At 43.4% G+C, this 25,356-nt stretch overlaps 2 protein-coding genes across 2 annotated transcripts in view; one reads left to right on the top strand and one right to left on the bottom strand.

Moving 5' to 3' along the window:
* Positions 1-25,356, bottom strand: part of T265_15196 (hypothetical protein) — a gene marked incomplete at both ends in the record, with an annotated part of 40,512 nt that overhangs the window by 4,201 nt on the left and 10,955 nt on the right. The window contains 7 exons of the mRNA XM_009177001.1: positions 6,929-7,056; positions 16,632-17,005; positions 19,096-19,467; positions 21,549-21,767; positions 23,874-24,163; positions 24,621-24,720; positions 24,741-25,030. Of these exons, the coding sequence (XP_009175265.1) occupies positions 6,929-7,056; positions 16,632-17,005; positions 19,096-19,467; positions 21,549-21,767; positions 23,874-24,163; positions 24,621-24,720; positions 24,741-25,030 (1,773 nt within the window). The remainder of the gene's footprint in view (positions 1-6,928; positions 7,057-16,631; positions 17,006-19,095; positions 19,468-21,548; positions 21,768-23,873; positions 24,164-24,620; positions 24,721-24,740; positions 25,031-25,356) is intronic.
* On the top strand, positions 2,650-7,412 carry T265_10585 (hypothetical protein; the record flags this gene model as incomplete). Its single annotated transcript, XM_009177002.1, has 2 exons — positions 2,650-2,664; positions 6,780-7,412. One exon carries the CDS (start codon positions 6,780-6,782, stop codon positions 7,410-7,412), a length of 633 nt encoding a protein of 210 aa, XP_009175266.1.

Here is a 25,356-nt window from a genome sequence, read left to right as displayed (position 1 = left end):
AAATAAAACGGTCTCGTTGCATTTGGTTACTTCTTTAACATCCTGGTATTGCTCGCAAATTTTTCTGATCGATATGAAGCGTTGATCAGTCTGTACTAGGAGCTTTTGCTGTAGATTTGGAAGGTTAATTCCGTCAATTAGTCGATCACTCAATTGGCTTTCAAGTTGTTGGCCGTAGTCACATTCTGCAGCCTGTGTTTGCAGTTGGAGGACAAAATCACGAATATTCTGAGATTCGGATCGAGTAAGCGGATTGAATTTTGCTCGTTCTGCGGCCACAAAATTGACAAGGTTAAAATGACTGAGAATTAACTTCTTTAGAACATCGAATGTGCAATCGATCGGCGCTTAGGGAATGATAAATTCTTCACAAGAGCATAAGCATCCTTCCCAATGTAGTGCAGGAAGTAAGCCGTCTTCTTTTTATCATCCAGATTCGATTTGGTAAGACACCAAATGCTTAAGTGTTCCAAATAATCCTCCACCTCCCGTGCAGTTGAATTTACACTGAGCGATTCCAGACCGCGACGCCAAATGTGATAATTAGAATAGGGGTAGGTATCTTAACCACCGAATGTACGCGTAGTATAGAAGTTCGAATATGGACGAATGAATGTCGTATATTCTCATATATCGCGGGCGTACTATATGTCGCATCGTAAAACAAAGGCATATAAAAATACACTAAACAGAATGAATAGAATAGAGTCAATGTTCACCACACCTTGGTAGATGGGTTTTTGTCTAGCTGACGAAAGGTCGAGGAGTTTATTACAAAATCCAACTGAGGAGAGGTAGAATGCCCACAGCCTTCTAAGAATCTGCTGCTGTGTATCGAACCGTGGTGCACGAAATGGACGGCCCGCATGTCGACCACCACACTAAGGTGCTGGTCATCACTCCGCCGGAAAAAGAGATAGAGAAATTTGGCGATAAGCCCATAGGATTTTAGAGGTTCATGTAAGAATTTCATTTGATTGTATCTGATGGATGAGGTTTCAGCAAGCTGATGAGTAGTGCATTAACTCTTACCTTTCCTTGGCACATGTGTTTCCATTGCCTCAAATTCATACGGAGTTACTACCAACCCTAGAAAATATACTGGCTTGTGAGATATGATGGCATTGCAGTGCCCACCCACTAGAAAAGACCGCATCACGAACACCTCTCGCCCTTACTGTGCACAGGCCCCTGAGCTTTCAAACTGTGAGGTGTCCGCAACCGTCCCTCAAATAAAGAACAGGAATAGGCTGAAAGGCTTCAATTTATGCCTCAACTACTCGAAAACTAACCGTGGATATTTGGGCATCGCGTATCTACGCGCTCACACAGGTCTCGAATTTCACTCGACGAGATCATCGTCTGCTTCAAGACACACAAAGGAGGGTGAAGAAGAGTATGAAATTCGCAAACGCCAACACAACGTTAGATTCGGATCTCCGGAGCTATCTGGATTGCGTTGCAGTTATCTTCATCAAACCGAAGAGCAACGCGTCAACTGCTGCCCGTTGGACGGCGGTTCCAAAACTACGCTGCCGTCGACCGACGTAGCTAAATAGCGTCGGTAGAAGAAAAAGCAACCCGTGTAGAAGTGTCATCGGTAAATAGTCTTGCAATCAAGGATACAATGACCGTCAGATTTGCTATACAGTCTTTGCCTGACGGGTATGTTGTCAACACGATCCCAAGATTTGAGGACCGTACAATTTTCAACTTAAAATTTCATTCAAAGTACCGCGTTGGTTGATAAAACTCCAAATGAACGATTTGACATATGTGGTTTGACGCCCAACACAATGCCGCCCACGCAGCTGCACCTTCATCTCCTGTTCATCAAGGAAACCATGACATATACACTTCTGAATGAGATAGCACTGGGATGAAATGTCAGAGATGGTGGTCAAGGAATTAGAATGGCGTGAAGAATGTTAACTTTAGCGACTTCAGGGTGACTTGAGGAGGACAACATTGCAGCACACTGGCAGTGAGGAAATTGGGGAGAGTTTGTTTGGTCTCTGGTCATTCAAGTGATTACGCGCTTAGCAGTGTATGATTAACAGTCTTAGCTCGGGGAAATAGCCTTTATGCAACTGTGAACCGCAACACGGCAAAACTGCCCATAAATAGTCGTGAGCTGTTTAATAGTCTGATATTTGTCCTGATCACGTGAGTTTCTAGGACGATCTACAGGCCTAGGCGTAGTCAAATGGGATAAATTTAATATGGCCTGAATTTGCCGCATTAGAAGACGAATTTGGTGAGACAACCAAGCACCTTTCCAGAATGGAAATCCGTGAATGACAACCACTTGAACAGTAATTTGTCAACTGAAAACCTGAATGCAAGACACCAAAGAAGGTCACGTAGGCCCGATCGATTCAGATGCGCTTATCATACTAAGTCCAATTAGTTTACGACCGTGAGTGTTTCTTTGGAGCGCGCAAACTTGACGTACCTACACACAACAAGTTAATGTGTGAAAAACCGAGCAATCCAATGAGCATGTATTCCGACTAGGCTACCGTTTCGATCAGATGCGGGAACGCAGCAAACCGTCCAATAGATTCTCAAGGTTCTGGCGAATGACCCACCAATAGCAATGGGTTACCTGTTTTTGGATAGCCGCTCAACACTGACACTATTATTCCGGTCGGTTCAATACTGGTGAGCGCTATTTTGCATGCAAATTCAGCAATTATCATGAATCTATCATCCCGCACATTTCATATTATCTAAATTTGTAGACGAACACTCACATGAATTCAAGCATTGAGTATGCAACTGGTTTTCCTTCGTTCTCAATAGAACTGAAATCGGGTAGATGGTCAGCTCTGACACACGTGTAGAATTTCAGCATCCACTCATGTGAAGAAATTTAAGTGATTTACAAATTATACAGTACCCATATGAAAAACCCTTCTTATACCGAGATAAACCTGCTTTCTGTAGTACTTTTGGTGGAGAGGCAATCACTTAGTGAGGCTGTCATGCTCGGGAAGTTTTGGCACCAGAGTCATTCTCATCAGAATCGATGCATTTTCTATACGTGTTACCTTATGATTGCTGCAATCACTCCACACATCTGAAAAATGAGTGAATCTGGTGACAACAGCGATGCTTCCAAATGAAAAATGCATACAGTACGAAGGTTTATTGTCATCTCTCGTCCGGTCCACAATGAATAAATACGGCACGGACTGTTTGCGAATCCGGCATTCTTTATTCTTTTGGTGAAGATTCGTAGACGGAGGAGTACAACGAAAGAAGTAGCCACGAAACGCTTCATAGACATGTGGTAGGTGTTCGATGACTCAACCTATCATCAGATTCTCAATACTTTGAAAAAGTTCGCCCGTTGGGAATATTTTACGAATACAAATGTCATATCCATATGGAACAATGCGTCAATTTCTCCATAGGTATCATTGTATTTTTTCAGAAGAACTTGGTAAATCAGCAACGTTTCGCTTCTGAAACAAGTGAACACGTTATTAAATTGGCCAGGTTATAAGATGTTACTGTGGCTTTTCCCCCAAAATCTGAGTCGAAATTCCTCATGCACACCTCAAAAATAAATGGGTCAGGCTTTTGCATCGGAACGTTGCCAAGATTGACATTTTGAAAAATCAAATATCCTGCCTAATCAAAGTTCCGTGCCTTCAGTACTATGGCAGGTTTATGCTTCAGTTCGGTGAACTTCCAAAATAGTGCAATTTCCCGAAGTTAGAATGCCCTCTTGGAGCTTGCGTTCCCGCATTGGTGTGATCGCACAAAACCTGTGGGTAAAAAAAGGGAGTATCCATCTTTCAATGGCGAGCCTCCTGTTGAATCACGTTACTGTAGATCACACGTTTTCTTTTCTGAACCTGGTTATCGCCCTTGATTACACTACGCGGTGTCGAACCCCAATCTCCAAACAAAATATATCGAAAAATGGCACTTGTAAACCTCGGCTAAAAGGCTAGTTTAAGGTACCTGATTTCAAGCATGCCTGGTGATCTCCAGTGAGAACAAACTGTGAGGCTCGTCCTGAAGACTCACCATATCCTTAATACAGTTTCTCAGGTGGCTTGTGTTAACAGCTGGAGAGATTTGACGATATGGGAATTGAGAGAGAGGGAATAAGAGTGAATTCCGGCAGATCGCTTGCATGAGTTTTCATATACGATTACTCTGTTTATATAAACATTTTGAAACAAAATGACCAGTCAGGCGCCGGCAAACGGGATACAAAATTCAGACTATAAGCTGCTGAACTCGGATTTCCAACACCCAAATGTGGTCGATTCAGTTCAACACCAGCGGTATACACGACTTTCAGACACTCGAGTTGCATCTATATCATTGCCCGGACAAACAACTAGTGCGCCCACATCCGTTTCTGAATCTGTCTGGCATATCGAACTGCACAGTATTACCTTCGTGCTACATGCGGCACTAAGTCGCATTAAACACATATTGCTCTGTGTGAACCCGAGGGAATAAAATCCATGAGGCTAAACTTGGAGGAGCTCTGATCCCACAAATATGCAACGCTGATGACCCGTAGTTGTCAGATCATATGGAGAAAATTGGACGATTGAAGCCTACAGTTCAGCCGCCCGGACCATCCAAAACACGCAGTCGAAGCATATATATGTGGCTAGCTAGTGCCAATATTCAGATTGTTTTGCACCGGTGAGGTCTCGGAAAATCAGTTGCATTCCCGATAAAGTGAAGTGCAGTTCACTGAGATCGCTTAGAAAATGGTACTTAATGAAATGTAATCGGAAGTAACAAGATGCCATATATTACAATCCACAGAAAATACATTTGAGATAACTCCTAATGGATGCGGATTATTCGGCAACCCAAACCAGGGGCGTTGACAGTGGAAGTTCCTCCGATGATGGCAAGGACTGTCTACTGCCATGTTTCTCGATTATCCTGGCTTTCACAAACGTGACTTTTCATATAGATATGAATTAATGAGACTCGACAAAAGCTGAAGCAATTTGGGTTGAAAAAATGAGGACTCTAGACAACACTTCATTAGTTTATTCTGCTAATTCAATGAAGTTTTCCTCGGCTCGGGGATGCGCAGCAGTACCGATAGAGTGAAACGTATCAAGCCCATAATTTTCTAGAAAACGTCAAACTTTGAATGGCAGTGGGTATCTCTATTTTGAACCAAGAGCTATTCTACATGCTCCCAAAGTCAATGTCTCATGCTTTTGAGGCTGTGCACATCGTTCGACATTTCCAGACTGGCGTCCAATTTGACATTTGAAGTGTAAACAAAAGTCGCGGATTTTTAGCACTTTGTAATGAAATATCTTTCAGGCTGTCTTCTATATTTAACATTTGTGTTGGCTATCAGCCATCCTAAGCAGCTGAAATGTTAACGAGATTACCAGCGCAAGTGTGTCAATCTATACATCTGGTTTTGTTTTGGTGTAATTTAGAAGAAATGACTTGACATACGCTGTCTCAACATAGTTTCATCTGGCCACTGTGAATAGTTGCTTTCCTGCAAAAACCTACTTCCAAACGTGCCTAGCGGCATAGTCACCGCAGGAATTAGTGTAAAGTCATCGGGGTACGACCTACTTACCGGGGTCATGCTTACTGCACAAGAATTTTAGCTCTGGGCGAATAATATGAATATATAGCTTTATATGGGTATTCTGGTAAACTTCAGCTGCATACTAGAGAAAAAAATCCGTGTTTCATTAGTCTTGTTCGTAAATGGACAGAGGGCTGTTTATTGATGAATGTACCAAACCAACTCCGTATGGTTAAAATGGGTTTTCTATTTTACTGCCATAGAAAGCTGGCCATTCAGTTTACACCATTGCAAAAGGAATTTACAAAGGAGAGGCAATCAGATTTTGACATTTCCTCCCCGAAAGATTGGTAAACAACAACATGAGATCATCTGACCTGACTAATAGCTCGACCATAACTCGTTCATTGTTCACCTGCTCAAAATACGGAATACCAACAATAATCTTTCCACACGGAAATCCGTGAGTACACCGAAACCAATCTCACTTGGTCGCAATGCATCAAGCCTTGTTACGGCTGAACGTTGGACGTGAATGGTTTTCTATCACTGACACCTACAAAGAATATTCGTGGTTTCCTTGTGTGATTCACTCTCAGACAAAGCGGTGCCACACTTCTGTGGTACAGCGTCAACAGGTACAGAAATCAAATTTTGCCAAACTGGATGCCGGAGAAATCCAAATAACCTTCAAGGCTTTCGGCGGCGCATTACTCTGGCGGGAACTATAAACTCAGCTGACTGTGATAAGCCGTTGATGGGCGAAGGTTTCCTACACTGCATGCGCTGACTTTTCCCAAGGTGGTCCTATTTGAGGTGCCGCGATCTGTCACGTCATTATACGCGACTCATCTGGAAACTCGATGGTGCAACCATAATTTAACGTAAGTGGTAAAGTTGGGTTTAAATTTCCATTTGAATGTAACGTAGGCAGAATACCAACAGCAAAACAACCAGCTTACTCCATGAAAGTTACGGGGCCGATAACAGAATCTGCCTCGACTTCATCTTGACTTTACTGCGAAACTTTCCAAGGTAGTTTATATTTATAGAATTGTCCTCGCCTTATCTTCCATGTGAATGACGCTCCTTGAATGCTGTAGTGCGCATCAAGTTTATGGACAAGTTTTTACGCGTCTGGTTGCGGACTTTTGTCATCCCTGTGCACGGAATACCGTTTAACACCATATTATTTCATTCAATTTAGATACTGTTCAAATTGCCGAGGCCGTTAATGAACCTGCTTTCCGCCGCGACGTTTCTCATTCTTGTATCGGAAGCGGTAGTTGTGAAAAAGGCGCTCATTGTGATTGCTCCCGGATTTGAAGAAATTGAGGCTGTGACGGTCTTTCGTGTATTGAAGTCAGGTACAGTGCAACCTACTTTGGTCCGTTTGGAACACGTCACTGACCCGATGGTCAAGGGAGCGAACGGGCTTTCGATTCTCACGGATGGAGAACTAAACGAGGATGATGCAAACGGATACGATCTGATTGTGCTGCCGGGAGGAGCTAAAGGGACTGAGGAAATGAAAAAATCAGACAGGTTGAAACGTATCCTTGGAAGCTTTGTGCAGAAAAAGAAGTATATTGGTGCCATTTGTTTAGCTCCAGCAGTTCTTAAGCATTTTAACCTGTTACTGAATTCAATACTAACATCCTACCCTTCCATCGAAAATGAAATGCGACAACAATATACATATCTTGAAAAATCCGTCGTGGTGGATAAACAACTAATTACAAGTCGCGGTCCAGGGACGGCGATGGAGTTTGCCTTGAAGTTAGTGGAATTACTGACTGGAAAACAAAACTCGGACACTGTTGCGAATAACTTTATTTTTGATAAACGTGATGAGATCAGCCCATGACATCTGGGCTCAAATTCTGAGATGACGTTCGGATATTCACTCTACTTTCTTCAAACATTGTCTGCCAATCTATTCGCACAGCCACTCATTTGTACCCCTTCAACCTTCTAAACTACCAATTTTACTTCACCAAATTTATTGTTTCTTTTCAACTTGACAGTATGGTCCCACGTGATCAGCACGAATGTTTGTATAGAGAAGTAACAGTATTCATCAGGGTGGACTGCGTTTGCACTTATCCCCATATCACTCTGGTTTGGACAGTTCTATTCGTGTCCTTACGTGAGTAGGTCATGGAATCCATATTACTTCGCACTAGTTCTGCTCATATAAGAGGTCATTGGCAGTGATACACCGGCCTCTCAATAAGGCCTGTGAGGACAGAATGTCGTAGCACGATCAATGAAACTAAACTACAAAGTTCGATCGACTTTATTGAGCGCCACACCAGCGATGGGCCTGCACAAACTTCCCGGTGCAAATATGAGAAGCAATGATTGCAAGGCGAAGTTTTCCTGTGAAAATAAGATACAGTGAATTCATTTCTGATCACCATTTTTCTGCCGATATAAAAGTGTGCTTCAGAGAACCTGAGGTACATCACTCGTTGAAACATGAGTGAACAAATCCATTTGTATTATACCCTTAGTGTGAGTACACTGTACTCTTTTTCAACAAACAACAAGTAAGTTTGCTCACATTCAGTAGAAAACTTGCACTCAAACATCCTATAGGGGATTTCAACTTCGAATGAGAGATCCATAGTCTTAATGTCGGTCGGGTAGATAATGATCACCCTAACAGTTCACTTCAAAACAACGAAATGTTTGGCAATAAAATAAAGGTGCTGGAGATCAGGTAACCAAAATTAACAATGAACTACTTGTTCGATTTTGGAAACGACGACCGCCTGCATTCAGCTTTGAGGGTGAATAAGGGAAACTTCCATGCGTAAAGCTGTCACTGGTCGAGCCAGCCAAGACATGACGCAGAATCCAAGACTGAAGGATAAAGCGAGGTGATTACACTACAACTCGTAGCCGGAAAATCACTTATTCGTAACTCTCTGGAATTTTTTGGAATGCACTCCGGATGAGAATAAGGCAGCTGTACAATATGATCCTTATGAAACTGAGACCCTCAAGAAAGCCACATCAATCTACTTGCGCTTGGCATATACACATCAGAATTCTATGTTACCAGCTCGATATATCTGCGTGGTTATCCGAAAAAACTAGGCTCATATAGTTATTGGACTTTTCCACAGATGTCTTCACATTAATCGGCATTTTAGTCTTCTGTACAGTATGTTCAATCCTATAAGTTGAACTAGACATTGAGACCAACATCCGTCAACTCATTCCTAGGCGACGTTTTCCCGGATTTTGACACGACATGGCACACATTCACGGATGCGCCTCTTAGGATAGAAATGATAACGGACGTGTTAGTGCACTGTCTTCATCAAAGTTTCCTGCCGCTAGAACACACGTCCAGTGGATCAATGGCTTAATCCTGAGACGCGACTTCAACCTACAACTTCAACCAAGGTAGGAGATAATCCTCTACTACAAATCTCGTAAAATCTAATAATGCGTTTTGGGACTTATGGACAACATTCAGTTGGACAGCTCGGTTCTGATTGAGCAATTTCGAACTCTGAATTATTGTTGCTTTATCCATAAGCAGTTACTGTCCACCGTTCACCTAGACTGGGAGGTACTCAACCTTTTGCTTTGTAGTAAGAAGTATGAGATGATTCTTCGGAGTCCACAGGAATCACACTACTGGAATTCGCTGATTCTGGTCCCTCACGTAAGCATGGTCTCCGGGATCAGAAACAGTCAACGATGACTTCGCTAGTAAGCTATTTGGAACTTCTTTTTAAATTGATGGAGTAGGACATTTAGTCTGCATGCTCTTGGCTACAAGTACCTGCACTGGGTTTCTAGTTCCAACATATTCACCACACGAACTTTTAGCCAAACTGTTGTTCAACTTAAAAGTCACTTGTGCTGTATTCTAGGGACTACTCTATCCGAGAAGCATGAAAGATGGCGAAACCGGCGGTGGGCTGTCGGTGAATTTTGAGCAATCGTTCTTCATTACTTTAACCAAAACAAAGAGGACTTTATCAGAAAGTTTCGCTACGGAACATCAACGCAGCCTGTGTGTTGCACAATATGCAGAAGTATATCACTAAAGCATCAATTACAAGAAAGTTTATTGAATTTCCACTCCCAGCAACTTTACAATTCGTACATAAGCCTTCTGTCAACTATATCAAAATATCATTCCGGTGGACGGTTTTGGACTGTTCGGCAATCAACAGTAGGTCCTCTTATACCTGCTGTTCAACAACTCAGTGCACTTCGCTGTCGAAGCATCATTTTGCTCGATTTGTCGTTAAGTGGGTCGATTGTGTTGTGTATATCATCCGAGAACAAATGAGTAAGACAAGTGGCTGGCTATGAAAGTATGTTTGGTTTTTTTCTAGGCATCGATCTGTTTTCAAACCCCTGTTCATCTAACAGACTGACACGTATGTTCCTGCTTCACCTCGTTGCATTCACTGACGGCTGATGTGCTTGAAGTGATCCTTCCAACATATGCTTATGATATTATTTCAGTTTGGATTCAAAGATTTGTATGTCATTGGTGGTTTTTCTGATACCAAGCATTTTAACCTAACACGTTGGGTTCCTTCGGGCTAGAAAATGCAATAGACGTTATCGATTGATGATGATTATAGCTGACTCTATATTTCTGACTGTTTTCACGGAACACTTAGTACACTTGAAACCCCTAGTTCATCAAGCACAGAGAACGTGTAGTCCACATGCACGGGATAACCAACTATCGACACGGAAGCGTGGCTATCTGGATAAGTGTAGTTCCAAACACGCTTCTTATTCTTCACCAAGAGTGGAGAGTTCCTTGGCATTTAAACACATTGTTTCTGTGGTTTCCGTTCAGAGCAGATATTTGTAAATTCGCAACTCGTCAACTCATGGCTGCTCTGGACAAAACCCTTTTGCTGCAAACCGGAATGTGATTCTATCTTATGGGTATGAGACTCGAGGACAGGGTAACAGTCCACAACGCATTTGTGAAAATTTTGCCATACGTTTGCGAGGGTTCCACTGACTACATGGGTCGTACAAACAGGCACTCAAAACACGAGGATCAAAGAAAATCTTTCCATTTCCCACATAGCAGGAAATATAAAAGCCAACTCAATGGTTCTTTCGAAACGTCTGTTCGAAACAAAGACTGCTTTTAAAATCATGTATTGTGTACCATTAAAGAGATCGATGATAATGCTACAGCTTACGCTCCTCACTGCTGAGTACATGGCGATCCGTTTGTTTAACCCGCCTCTTCACAAGATCTTTGAATAGATTCGGACCCTTTGGCCATCTTCAGTATCCTCAAGCGCACCGATTGTTCTGTTTGTCACGAATGAAATCTTTCAGAATACAATGAGGATATTTGACCAGTGGCTTATCTTGTGAAGACTGATAAATATTTGTCTCCACTTCTCAAGCAACCTCGGAGGACGAAGCCAAAGGCTACCGAGAAGGAAGGCAGGATGGACATAAAGCAACCAACAAGTCATATACAGCAAGAAATTCGCCATTGGCATTGACGTTGCTGCTTGCTTATTTATTACACCCAGTCGCTTCTTCTCTCGATCGTCATAGGAAGATTGTTTGATTGCCTGTCCTCGACTGCACTAATGTTTTGAGCAGCATCATTTTTGTAGCACCGTCACTTTGCAAATAAAAAATGTGATTGATTTCGTCGCTTTGACCCACTTACAAAACACATTGTTCAAACTTCCACGTCCTATGCGATCTATGCGGGTGTTCAGCGATCGTCTTCTTCATCCAGTTCATCCTTTCTTTGTAGGTTATCAGTGCCGTTTTCCCCCATTATTCCCACCCAGTGCACATGTGCTTGTCTGTGCTTTTGACACACCGACACCAACGGGGAATCGGCAGACTGAAAGTACTATCTCAGGGCCATCTTGTTTGCCACTATCCTGAATGTCAAGAAGTAAGATTCTCCCTCATTCAAGAGGTTGCCGAACTCTCACCCATCCCAGTTAATACAGTTTGTGTCCAATGACGCTATGCGTTGAGGTACCTCGGACCAACAGCATCAAGTGATTGGAGCTGGTTCCCGAAATCTCAGTTTATTTTCTTTAAAGTCCTAGAGCTGTGCTGGTATTAAAATTCTGTGTCCTGATGTATATATCTACATGTTCTTCTACGTCACCTATAATGTGGTCTTGGATTGAACATTTTTAGCACAGGTGAACTCCCGACGAACCTACTTCTTTAAATCCAGTTTGTCGGTGCTAGCTGTTTCATGAATAGTTTTTATCCTACAGTGAATAGCATTTGCTTTTTACTCGAGCTGAGCATCCAAGAGAATGCTATTAGACGCATCCACGAAATTTAGTTTTTTTCACATGCATTGGTAAGTCGGAGGGATCTACTGCTGCGACAAAAACGGCATGGGAGTGCATCACTTAGTGTCTAAAATTGAGTTTTCACTCGAACACAGAATGATGTTTACGTTCCCAAAATCAAATTTGAGTGTGTCGCTGGTTATATTCTCCCTTCAAGTAAGTATCCAGACACGGAATATATTCAGGAAGGCATTTATCAACTTTGTAATAAGCGAGCATCACGACGATTGTTAGAACTGTTCCCTGAGAATCACTCTGAATGCACAGTGCCCTGTCCTTTTCTACTCGATAGCTGTTCAACTTCTTACGCTCGGTCTACATCCAGGCTCAAGTTTACCCATACTGCATTCTTCTGCTCTCCAGTTTCTTCGCAAACAGAACTCTCAGTGAATAATGTTTAAATATTTCCCCTGTTTATCAGTATATTTGCTGCAAAAAGTACTATGAAACATGTTGAAAGTACTAAAATTAGCAAGTAATATCTGGCTCATCATCGTGAGCACAGAAAGTATATTTGATTTTGCCTCTCTCTCTCTCTGTACGTGTTTTGATTGAATTCGTACTTCAGACTTCATTGTGTACTTCGTTGGTGTGTCATCTGAGATATATTCACTGGAGAAACGGGTTGGCAAGCACTAGTCTTTGGAAGACCACTTTATCATGTGTCAAACGTTCAAATAAATACCTAACCCAGTTCTTTTCGGGTAAAACTGAATACAAAATGAAAAGGCCCAGCACAGCTTTCATTGCTGTAAATGGAATGAGTCAGAAGAGAAGATGGGACTGGTGGGCCTATATAATGTAGTCTCACAAAATAGCAAAATGAAGCCAACCATGTACGACTGGACGAGTAGAGCTTCCAATCAATTCTGAGTCGCTTAATGGGTACAGTGCATCGAGAATCGTTAAGCGGATGAGAAATGCATGCTAACCTTAACAAAAACAAAGTCAAGGTCTTTCTCGACAGTTCCACTCATGTACATCTTCCGCCACACTCCTTTCCGCAACGAAACCAAGGAGATGTGCTGGAGGGTGATGTACAGCTCTTTTGCTGACTGCTGATAAATGACAACCAGTTTTCAGTGTTTGCTTAGTTGTTCATATATACAGTGTGCGCGGCTTTAAACGTAATAAATACCTTGCCTGTGGTCTAGTCGGTCTGTTTAGTTGATGGATGAACATTTTCTTAAGTCATGGCATTCCAGCGAACTCTATTTATAACACTGCTGCTGGAGATATGAGAAAAAAACACCGGTGTTCAGCGTGGGAGTATTATCCGGGATGACTAGCTAAAAAGCGATAAACTAGGGAAGCACCTGTCTTCGTGGAGAGGAAACATTGTTGGTCTGTCCCTGAATTAACCTTTTACAGTGCCCTACACTGACGGAGACCTGTGCAAGTTAGATGGTACCGAGTACGAATTTCCAGCCAATCAAACTCCCCTCTCGCTGGGACAACAAAATAATGGAGCACATGGTGTGTGAAAGGTATACTGTAGCCTGCATCACTCACATATGGATAACTATTGGTATTAATCAATTCATTTCGTATAATGGCGATAGGAATGTGTTGAGGCGTGTCACCCGCAGGCCAAGAGAGTTCGCACTTGTTTCGGATGGACCATTAAACTAGATGACAAACGCAGTGCGTACTGTGGTTAGTGATGGCCTTGTGTATCTTGATTTAGAAGGTAGTGGCTACGTAAAGTTAGCAGCTTCATATTCCTAAAGAGCTCTGGTAGACTTACTGCATCCCTCGACATTCTGCCGAAGGTCCGCTTTGCTTTCGTTAATGGCCAACACGTTTAAGAGGACTACACAAACACGGTGTACATATCCAACTTATGCAGCTGAAGTATTTGGTGGGATAGTTGCTGCTGTTGATGAGCCGTGTATGACCACGGACTGGGCTTTAGCAAGCGTAAAATAACAAATAGCGGGTCGAAGGACCGTCACGTTTCACCCAATCACTATCGGAAGTCGGCATTCTCACTTTTACCTGCTTAAGTAGGTTTCACAAACATTGGCTATCAGAAATGTTCAGCAAGAACTACCAACATTATTCGGAGGTTGACCGAGTATAAGATCGTCTGGCAGAGGCCATCCTGCAGCGCACAGGAGACCTGAGTTGTATTGGTCGATGCAGAGGCTGAATTGTTCTTCTGAGTCGCCACTTTTGGCAACTTAATACAACTATAACTCGTTGCACCATCTTGCCCACACTACTCAGTGGACTGGGGCTTCTGTAGTTGTTGGACAGACAGTGGTCCGCATCAAACTAAGACGATACTACAACCGTTCAATTTGCCCAAGGTAAAAGACGCCAGGCAAAGGGATACAAAGGCGTCCTCCGAAGGTGTTCCCATGACAAGGGTGTATTATACCAGAGACTAGCTACTGTATAGATGACCAAATCCGAAAACTTTTTTTAGTGTGTGAAACTTGGAAGCTGCACTCAAAACCTATCAACATACACATTAACCAGAGTGAAAGTACAATGCGATAATAAACAGTACTGTAAAATTTCTAAGAGGTCATTTTAGGTAGCATTAGATAAGTGCACACGTGACACGTTGCAGGCTTCGTGTGCATTTGTAGCATATCCTAATTTTGTGTAGTTTACACTATATTGTACTAGCAGTCGACCATGATTTAATAAGAAATAACTTTCTAGGGGTGCATGAGTGGAAATAGAAGGTGGCAAGTTTAAACATTATTTCTAACTGTAATCCCAAAGCGTTATCGGGCACTTAGAAACAGGTACCCATTCGTGACGCTCTACCTCAAAGGTTCATCGTAAATAACTCGAAAGCAACTCTAATAAACACTACCATTTTAACACCGTTACATACATTCTAATCGTCTGTCACTGTGCTTTGCTATGCCAAATATGATATCAGGAGCTTTAAGGCTCTACTTACGCGGCAACTGGCGGCCTACATTCCTCTACCCACAATGTAGGCAATAATGGAATCAAAATACAAATACTTGGTGCACGATTTCATCTCCCCGAAATTTCGGTATGACTGAACCTTCATGGGCAAACAGAAACGATGAAGCCGCACGAAAAGTGTTATATTGGCCTTTAAAGTATTTCCCACTTAAACGGGAAAGTCTCCGACGAATCCTTGTACTCGATTATGTGGACTTTGCTTCTTGCACTCGGAAATTCCGGTTACTCGGCTGTTTAGAAATATCAGTTACAGACCGTCTAACCAGGAATTCCCATCTATCCATACTCCAAAGAAGGCCTGGACCATTGAGGAGTACCAAAAGGGAACCTCTCCCTAAGACCATTTAGAACCCAGGTCTCAATTACGTTTAAGAAAACGAGAGAGATTACATGCATAAAACTGGATAGTTCTGTAGTACAACAGGGATTTGACAAAATACACTCATTCACGAATTCGCTCGAAGTTAACAGGAGCTTGGACTGAATATCAACCGAATTCCTTGGGTTGCAAAGAGGCATAATATTCGAGATAGCACAGAATACCTTGTTGAAAGAACACTCCGACTCAGCGAAATTTGGATTGCAAGAACACTGCACTTACATAAGCCTATCTAACAGCTATAGTGACGCAGCTTATGCAAACAAATAGTTTTTCATCGGTGGACCAAAAACCTGCGCTTGAGCTAAAATACGAAGGGATTAGGTTAGCTACACAAAGCTATTGTTAGCTACCGAATTGAGTCTTTAGCTGTAGCACCCCTTCAGCGCTATGCCACCAGAAGGAAGCGCGAGGGTTGGGATACTGCCAGGTTGCCCAAGCGTGGACATGGGAAGTCGACCAGCAGAGGCCGGGTTCGAACCACAGATCTTCCGCTCAGTGAATTCGCATTCTAACCACTTAGCCACCTCGCCCCCGAATTAAGCACCCGCATAGTTAGGGGCGCCTCCCCCTGCGTAGTTGCGGGAACAGAGTCAATCCTTACAACCAATTAGTAATGAAATGTTGCAACCCAAGCTTCTAAAGATGCATATTAGCCGATTCCTTCACACGCTTATACTGGGTTTGGCTCCGCAGCGGTCGTGGGCTGTCGAAAAGTATCCAGCAACCTCCGCGTTTAGTGAAACGAGTGTTTTGGCTATAGCCATTCAGAGGCGTGATCCCATTACAAAGCATTGAATACATGTGACGATTTTTTACGGACAGCACTAAGTACGGACTTTTCTAACGAATAATTCTTGCGGTCACAACTCTGACTGAGTCTCCTGCTTAAAGTTATCAAACCCACCTTCCCATGGTTCGTATCGAATTCCGAACAGCTTAGAACACGAAAATTATCACACACCGAGCGCAGCTGGCCTCTGACCAACATGCGTCGATAACGACAGTATAGCACATCTCCAAAGACGATTCATCCACTTATACGAATTTGTCACCGCAGAGTAACTTTAGTAGATTTATGATACAAGTGAAAAAGTTATATATAGTTACAAATTTGTTTCGAAATACAAACATCTGTAATTGAGTCGAACAGGTTTTTGTACCGTAGACCACTTCGAGATTCGTTATGACCTTTCTAACTACCGTGAAACTTGCCTAAAACCCGCGAGAAGTTGAAAAAAGAGAACAGTATCTCATAACAGATGAATAGCAGTCACGAATGATTTCCAAAAATGCAATAAATAGCAAAGTAGGCACATAAATCATCCGAAGTCAAATGCAATAAGGCCAATATGTATGTGGGAGACCAGAGTAAGTACCAGTGATTGAACCATGAGTATAACTGCTTAACTGCTGGTAGTCCCAGAATGAAGGGAGCCAGACGCGGAACCTGGATGTCCGGCTTCCATCAGCTTCATTTCGGTTGCCTGGGCCGTCTTCTCGGCAATGGCATCCAACAGAGGTTGCCGTTTGTGTCTGTATCGTATTGCAAGATTTCGAAGCTCAGTTTCCAGGTCCACGGTTAACGTATTCAACAAGCGTTGAAGCTCCGCGTAAGACAGACGATTCAATGCACCAGGCTCATGCACCAACCCTCCCGGAAACAAACCGTTGTGTTGCAAGGCGCGTGAAAAAGGAGCAAAAGGACGCTGGGGAACCGAAGGTCGAGCCGCAACATTGGCGACAGGTGGAGCAGCGCCACCGTAATTCGGGAAGTCTTGAACACTGCACAAAAAATATGAAGAAACCAGCAACAGAACATCGTCAACGCCTTGGCTTTACCTGCTATAGCTAACCCAGTATTTCGAAAATAACATCAAAGGAGCGAAAGCGCATGAATCTCAATAAAATTCCACTTGGTGAATCCACAAGTTAAAATGCAACTTACACAGGTTCCCAGACCGGATAATTACGTACACATTACGAAAACATTACTTAACAAAGTAAATGCCCATCAAGAACCTAGATAAAGCAATGCTGTGTCCTGTGAATCCAACCTGCGGTTTATGCACAAGTTTGCATCATCTTCGCCAAAACAATGAGACGGTTGTTCAGGGGACGTTACTGTTTAGTCTGTTTTAGTCAACCATGGAGGCAAAACAAATTAGGTAGGGCAACAAACGGCAAATAAGAACGATATGTTGCTCAGCGAACGGGTGGGTAAATCCCAAGGTAAACATGGGTAATCAACACATTGTGCGCAAACGAGGCCGGTGGTCTAGCTTCCATCATAATCGCTTCACTGCATGCTAATGAGTGTAAATGACAACCTCCCCCTCAGACTCCGTAGACAGAAATGGCACGTGATACAGTCACAATCGGAAGAAGAAATCTCCAGGGACACTACAAACTTGATCAGAAATACCAGTTGTCAGGCTTCATGCAAATAATGATAACAAATAATTGTTCAGCTATAATTGTTCGGTGTCTAGCTGCCATGCCATCCGAAGGAGGCACTAGGGCCACGAGATTGCCCAAGCGCAGATGGAACCAGTCAAGTTGACGAGGCTGAGTTCGAAACACGGAATTCAGGTCAGCGAATTCGCGCTTTAACAGTTGAGCTATCTCGAGCTCACGTTGAACCAATAGGTGGAGCCTAATAATCGTTAATGCACAGTGTAAGTATTTGTTCCCTTAAATATATCATCAAGCTCCAGAAGAAAAATTATGGAAACCGCTGAAAAGCCGGGCGGAAAGCACTGACCGACTAACCCCGAGCTCCAAATTCCAGTTTCCAGTGTAGTGGGAGAGCACGTGCATAAACTGCCTTCTGCCGAGTCCTCATCGGCTCAAAGATTACACACAAAATCCTCCTATCGTCTTCAGACCCAAGTCTTAGTAGGAAACCTGGACTACAACAAAAAGAACTGGGGAATGGTGGTGGTGGCAACGTTGATTCACAACTACCTAGACGTTTGAAAAATTCTACCCCACTTGCAGAAATACCAGCAGTGTGTCAACCATCGAGGTTAGGACTCGGGGAGCAGACTCAAACCAATGCATAGACATGGGTGGAACCAGACCGTAGGTAATCGAAAAATAAAGATAGTACGTAAAAGTTCAAAATCATGTGGTGTGTAATCCTTATACAAATGGCTGAAGGCTTAAAGTTCAATCAGGAGTCAGGAAATTCACGTCACTATTAAGGAGAAAAGTACGATTACTTGCTTTTATAGGAACGTTTAACTGAACTGTGTATGAAGCTCGATAGAAAATAAGGTCCCAATGGACAACACCGGGTACCTGATAGGTCAATCCAACTGTATTATACTCAGTGATAATCAAAAGGATCTCGATCGTGAACCTCCATCCAACCTTATTATGGTATGTCAAATTCGTACAAATAACTTTAATGAGATGATATCGGATGCTACAGTTGTTATCTACGTTGTTCGTACTAGCCTCGAACAGGCTGGAATCGAGATGACACTGGTCGAACAAAATGTCAGTGTTTAACTCGCTGCCGTGTCGGTCACCGAAAACCTAGAATAATAAGAAAACGGCTAACGGGTTCCTTAAATGAAGTACTTCTGTTTTACAAAGGTTGGGTAAACATTCACACACAAAGGTTTACATCTGTGGTTAAACATTCGATCGATTCACTGTTAGGCAATATCTCTCATTCCACTGAGGTACTTTCCGCTTCACCAAGGCCGTTTTTTCTCATCATCTCACTGAGAGTTCGCAGATTCCATCCCATTCCATCTATAATTCTGGGTGCACAGATTAAAACGTGTCTCAGATCCTCCACCCGAAGTGATGAACTCGAGAACTGCCTTATGAACTGCCTTATCCCAAACATGCATACAACATACTTGGATACAGAAGCGCGGGGCACGCCGTCAGCCTTTGCTCTACGCGTTAATGTTCCTTCAACCGTTGTGGTAGGTCGCATAGCTGCATCCAACATTTCGAAAGCTTTGTGCCGTTCACTGTCACGCCCATCCATATCAATCGAACCATTGGTGTTATGCACAATGACCGAGCCACTATCATCCTCGTCCTCGTCTTGCGGTTCACCACCAGCCTCATCATCACTTCGCTTGATCACCATAGTAGCTGGATCGTCCTCGTTGCCAGAATGTGAAAGAATTCGGCGAGAATGCTGGCTTCCTGACGTTCCTGTTCTTCTAACAACTTCGACCGAGTCCGAGGACACCAAAGTGAGATTGCCATCGAAACCGTGACTGAATAGAAAAAGTAAACCCCCCTCCCAAATTAGTGGAAAAGTTCATAAGCAGCGGATGAGCAAAAACTTGTCCCCTGCAATCGTTACCGAGATCCGGAGGTCTGTTGCCAGTGTCTTGGGGCCACACCGTAGCTAGTGAATCCTGCATGGCATAAACGCTACTGAGCGGTAAACAATTAACCAGTGTATTCTAAACGCACTACTTATAAAACTGCATTGAAACAACACAGACACCACCGTCGGACATGCATCTCCCGAATTCAGTGGTCCCAGTGTGGGTGACTCAAGACAAGTGCGGATTCATTATTTTCAATAATCCAAGGACACGCATGTGTCAGTAAATGTGCAGAAGCCAACAGACAAGATGTGCCTACTTTTATTCGTGAGCTTGTAGCACATATCGCACGACACCTTCAACCGAGCCTCAGACTAATCAGGCACCAACTAAACTTACGATCATAAAAACTAGATGTTCAGCATCGGCTATAATTTTCCAGTCACGTTCGCTCATTCTCAGTGAGAAGCTTAAGAGGCTAATGTTACCACCCACTGCGTGACTTAGCTTACTTTCTCAAGTAGGAAAACTGATTCAAAGGTTAGTCGCCCAGTATTATCAAATATTACGCCACTAAGAACGATCATTCACAAAGAAAAGAAAGCTAAATGCGACAATACTGCAGTTGGTAAACAGTCAACAGCCATACATCAGGTGAGCACTATCCCACGACATCTCTTCGGTAGTCCGGCTTTCTCAGAATCAGCCGCACCTGTTCAGTCTTGACTTGAAGAGCCAAGAAACCGTTGTTCGTTAATCGTCCTGGTAGAAGAGAGTTTGCGTATGCTGCATGGGCACCTCTCGGAACGGCGTAATCAGTTCCCGATGAGACAGCGTTGCAGAGGAATAAGTCCCTTCCTTGCCCACTTTTGTTTTCTGCACAATAGGACTTCCAATTAAAGCATGACTGTACGACAGTTAAGCATCACTGTTGAACACTCATACCGTGTTGTCCATCACGGTGTGACGGTGTCACGTCACACTTTAAGGCAACATTGAAATAAGCACATCAGAACACTATAGCTGATTTAAAACCACATCCTTCGTGAACCTTATCCAACACAAGACCAGTGGAGGGTGATAGAACAAGATGATTTGGAAGTCCGGCGGGAAGCGACGGCAAGTTCCCTATCGGGATCGTTTACGTGTTATATCTAGTAGGGTACATAAACATCTTCAAGAAACGCGCGATCCCTAGCAAGGAAGGTACCAAGATTCCATAGAATTTCTTAAGCATGGCTAGTTCGTGATCAGTTGCTCACGAAACTCTCACAAAACTTCCTCCGATTGGACAGATGTACATGCCTAGGCAACCGCAAAATTTAACTGTCACCACACACCTAATCGCGCACCACTTCATCGCTGGCATGCTCTATCCGCCAACCGAAACTACTGGTAATCAAATATTCGGGAACAGAATACAAGTTAGGGAATGCGTTATCTGTGCTGCCCACCCTCTCGGTGCATCGATATATCGCCACAAGTTCCCGAACCTGACGTCACATTACTGGTCACACCACATTAATAAATGTACTGAACCTACGGGCGGCTTCATTGAACTAATTTACCTTAAGCGTCCTTTCGGTGCAACACTTCCATGCCACACGAGGAAAGCACTATGATGTAGTAGGGTAACAATGGAAATTCTGACGGATACATCAAAAACAGAAGCGAGAAAGCACAAATGACGCCAACAGACGCCACGCGGGCCACCGAGTAGCTCAAACAGCTTTCTTTGGTGCAACAATCGAAAACTGAAAATATTAGACATGGGGTGTACGACATCTATACCAGAAGAAAAACAGTCGGACGACTGAACAGTTTGTTCTAGATCGCACACTTTTCCCGAAGGAATTCCACCTTTATTCAGGAAGTCCAGCAGCCGTCCCACTCCCATATAAGCACTCTTCTGCGATGGGAAGGTTACCAAATCATTTTATTAGGGAAACCAGTGATAAAAGCAATCAAAGATCGCGACACAAATTCGATTCCTTCTGAACTGAAGAGAAACAACGAAAACTTACTCCATCTGCGCCGAGGGGAGCGACACATCTTGCCGTACCATAGTGCCGTTGCCATCGTCAATCCCTTCAGCAGCAGCAGCAGTAGCCGCATCCATCGAAGTGCGTTTCTCACCCGGCGTATGCGCTTGGTTTGCCTCATGGGTAATGCCCGACAGAATTGCGGCTTTAGAGTCTGAAAGTCGCTTCTCTCGTGCTGCGTTGGATTCTTCAATAAGAGGACTGCAAGAAATGTGCCATATATTTATCAGCGTCTGAGTTGGCACGTCTCCCAAAAGTGCGTTTATTGAGCACGGTTACTCCAAGGAAAGGATTAAAAGCTGATAGTTAGACTGAATAAAACTTGTGCCAAACTGCTAACCAGTCTGCTATTTCGAGCGATTAGGCCGAAATCATACAGGGCCCGGGCCAGTTTACTAAGTCTCTTCATAAAATCATATGACATGTGGACATGTTGTTACATGATTTTCCACCGATTTTCAACTAGAAGTATGAACTGGACCGGTATTCAGCTGGATTCAGTTGAATACCCTGTCAAAACCTGATTCGTGTGCAAATGAGAGTACTTGTATAAGCATGGCACTTTAAGACCGAACGACAGGCGTCCCTCTAAAATACGAGTGACTCACTTGTGCATTGAAAATATGATCTGCAGCGTCGACTGTCAATATATAGAACCGACGAATCCTCCCTCGTGTTGGGTCATACCTTGGTCTCCCTGCATGCGGTGAATGTTAATTCGTTTCATAATTGTAATTTAAACAGCCTCTTGATATTGGAGGTGAACTTGCTCGAAGTTTCTCCGAAATGGACGTGATACACAGAATCTAACCAGGTGCTGTCGCTGAGCTCCATACAACGATCCTTCTGAAGGGACGATGACCTACATCCAGTTTTCACTGGCTCCTTGGTCATACTGGCGTCAACTGCGAGCGGTAAAACGCTGTAAGTGCGGAATTCCGCCCAATATACTGCTCATCTAAAACCACTTTCCATATAATCGCCTGCTCTACGCCATCTAACTACTCATACTGAGATCTCTGATGTTTTCCGCCATCAGTCGCTGTGATATGAATCATAGTCCTCCCCACGTTTTCTATAAATAGTCTAATTAGCGCATGCTCCGATATTGCGGAAACTCTGATCAGCGTTTATATCTGTCGCCCATCCTATTTATATATTGTTATTGTTCTGTGCCCACCGATCATGACCGTATATAGACCGCATATATAGACCGTATATGGACCGTACTACAAGAACGTAATTCACTAAACGCAACCACTAATCCTTTCGTGTGAAGGGCAACCTTACAACTGCATCAATTCTCAGCGTAACTTTTGTTTAAGTTCTAGAACGCTATCATACTATTGGCTGTGCTCCACATCCTTTGAATAGACAGACTTTCCTCGTCGGTACGGAATGACTGCATCGTCAATCCCCTCCTTCAAGGGTCTCAACACTGGAGCTAATATTCCCCTTGAATGCCGCCTAATCGAACACACCAGGTGTCCACGTCATATAAGTCCGTTTTCGATTCCAAACTGAACTACTGTTTCCTAGGCCGATTCTGCGCACGTGCCCAAACTCGACTACTAGTTGATCAGACGACGCTAGCACGTAGTGCCCCCAAACGAGACGACGAGTAGTTTAGGGTGGCACTAAGAACAAGTATATCTTGCAGTTTTACGACAGCATGAAACTACAACAAAAGCTGTACATTACCATTTCTCCACAAAACGTGTCTCTTGGTTTTTGCTCTCTCAGAATACACTCCTTCCCGGAAATAGGCCACTTGTGGAAGATCCCCGCTTAGGGTTTAAAAGAGAACTTGTCTGTCCCACAAAGCGACACCGGTTTCATCTGAAATACACCTCCTCAGTCATACTCGACTAGCGCGCCGCAAGATCCAATGGTGTTGGTGCAATACTAACTGGTCTATACTACGGAACTCCTGTTCGAATGGAACGTGCAATGAAGTAACCCGACTATTAGCCACACGAAAAGTGTAATAGGGTTCTCTCAGAAATTTTTGAACACTGACTCAGTTTTCAATCTAACATCTGTCAGAAGAACCCTGTAACATGATGGCATTGCCGCTAGTCTTATGATAAAAATGGGGCTAATCATCAGATTCCTCATCAAAGGTGTGGGATAGATCGACCGTGAAGTCAAACCTATCTTTATCTGCATGAAACCCTCATATTTTACGTGGAGCCATGGGCGAGCAATCAACGATGGTAAACCGCCCCAGAAAAGCCATTCATTATCGTCCTGGTAGGAGTCCATATTCGAACAAAAATTACCGGCACTGAAACAATGAAAACTTACAGTAAGATAGAACATGACTGTGCATGACGTATAAACTCCGTTTGGAGTAGAGCGGCGGCGGTAGGACGCGATTCCGGTGTTTTGGACAGGCAGGCGGTGACAAAAGTACGGAACTCAGCGGACCAAGAACTGGGCTTTCGAAGTGCAGGAGGTGGTTGACTGGGGATCATGAACAAAGCACGCATCGGATGGATATCCGCCAGCGGAGGCTTCCCTTCGGCCATTTCGATTGCCGTAATACCTAAAGACCAAATATCGGCCGAGTAGTTGTATCCGATCTCTTGGATAACCTGAACAAACAAGACAACATACACAATGCTGGAGGCGAGCCGAAAGAAGCTGACGAGTTTTCAACCAATTGGAAAAATTATGGAACTGATTGAGATGTCATTGGTTCAGAAGAACCTGGTAAAAGTTGACGAGTTTTTTAAAAAAAAGGCAATGACAGCTTCCTTCGCCGACTATCACTTTTTTCTATACTACGGAACTCCTGTTCGAATGGAACGTGCAATGAAGTAACCCGACTATTAGCCACACGAAAAGTGTAATAGGGTTCTCTCAGAAATTTTTGAACACTGACTCAGTTTTCAATCTAACATCTGTCAGAAGAACCCTGTAACATGATGGCATTGCCGCTAGTCTTATGATAAAAATGGGGCTAATCATCAGATTCCTCATCAAAGGTGTGGGATAGATCGACCGTGAAGTCAAACCTATCTTTATCTGCATGAAACCCTCATATTTTACGTGGAGCCATGGGCGAGCAATCAACGATGGTAAACCGCCCCAGAAAAGCCATTCATTATCGTCCTGGTAGGAGTCCATATTCGAACAAAAATTACCGGCACTGAAACAATGAAAACTTACAGTAAGATAGAACATGACTGTGCATGACGTATAAACTCCGTTTGGAGTAGAGCGGCGGCGGTAGGACGCGATTCCGGTGTTTTGGACAGGCAGGCGGTGACAAAAGTACGGAACTCAGCGGACCAAGAACTGGGCTTTCGAAGTGCAGGAGGTGGTTGACTGGGGATCATGAACAAAGCACGCATCGGATGGATATCCGCCAGCGGAGGCTTCCCTTCGGCCATTTCGATTGCCGTAATACCTAAAGACCAAATATCGGCCGAGTAGTTGTATCCGATCTCTTGGATAACCTGAACAAACAAGACAACATACACAATGCTGGAGGCGAGCCGAAAGAAGCTGACGAGTTTTCAACCAATTGGAAAAATTATGGAACTGATTGAGATGTCATTGGTTCAGAAGAACCTGGTAAAAGTTGACGTTTTTTTTAAAAAAAAGGCAATGACAGCTTCCTTCGCCGACTATCACTTTTTAGGTGAGGCTCAACTGCAGGATGATCAGCTCATGTGAAGTGAAGAACCATTAACTAAATCAATTGATAGCGACCAAAGTCCAAACCAAAGCATGCAGTCGCTAAGTAAAATGTTGAACATCTGAAGGGGAATTTGCACACTCA

Source organism: Opisthorchis viverrini (genome assembly GCF_000715545.1).
Source record: "Opisthorchis viverrini unplaced genomic scaffold opera_v5_382, whole genome shotgun sequence".
NCBI classification, from domain to species: domain Eukaryota; kingdom Metazoa; phylum Platyhelminthes; class Trematoda; order Opisthorchiida; family Opisthorchiidae; genus Opisthorchis; species Opisthorchis viverrini.
The sequence above is the reverse complement of the archived record's forward strand: the minus strand, read 5'-3'. Positions and strand labels throughout refer to the sequence as shown.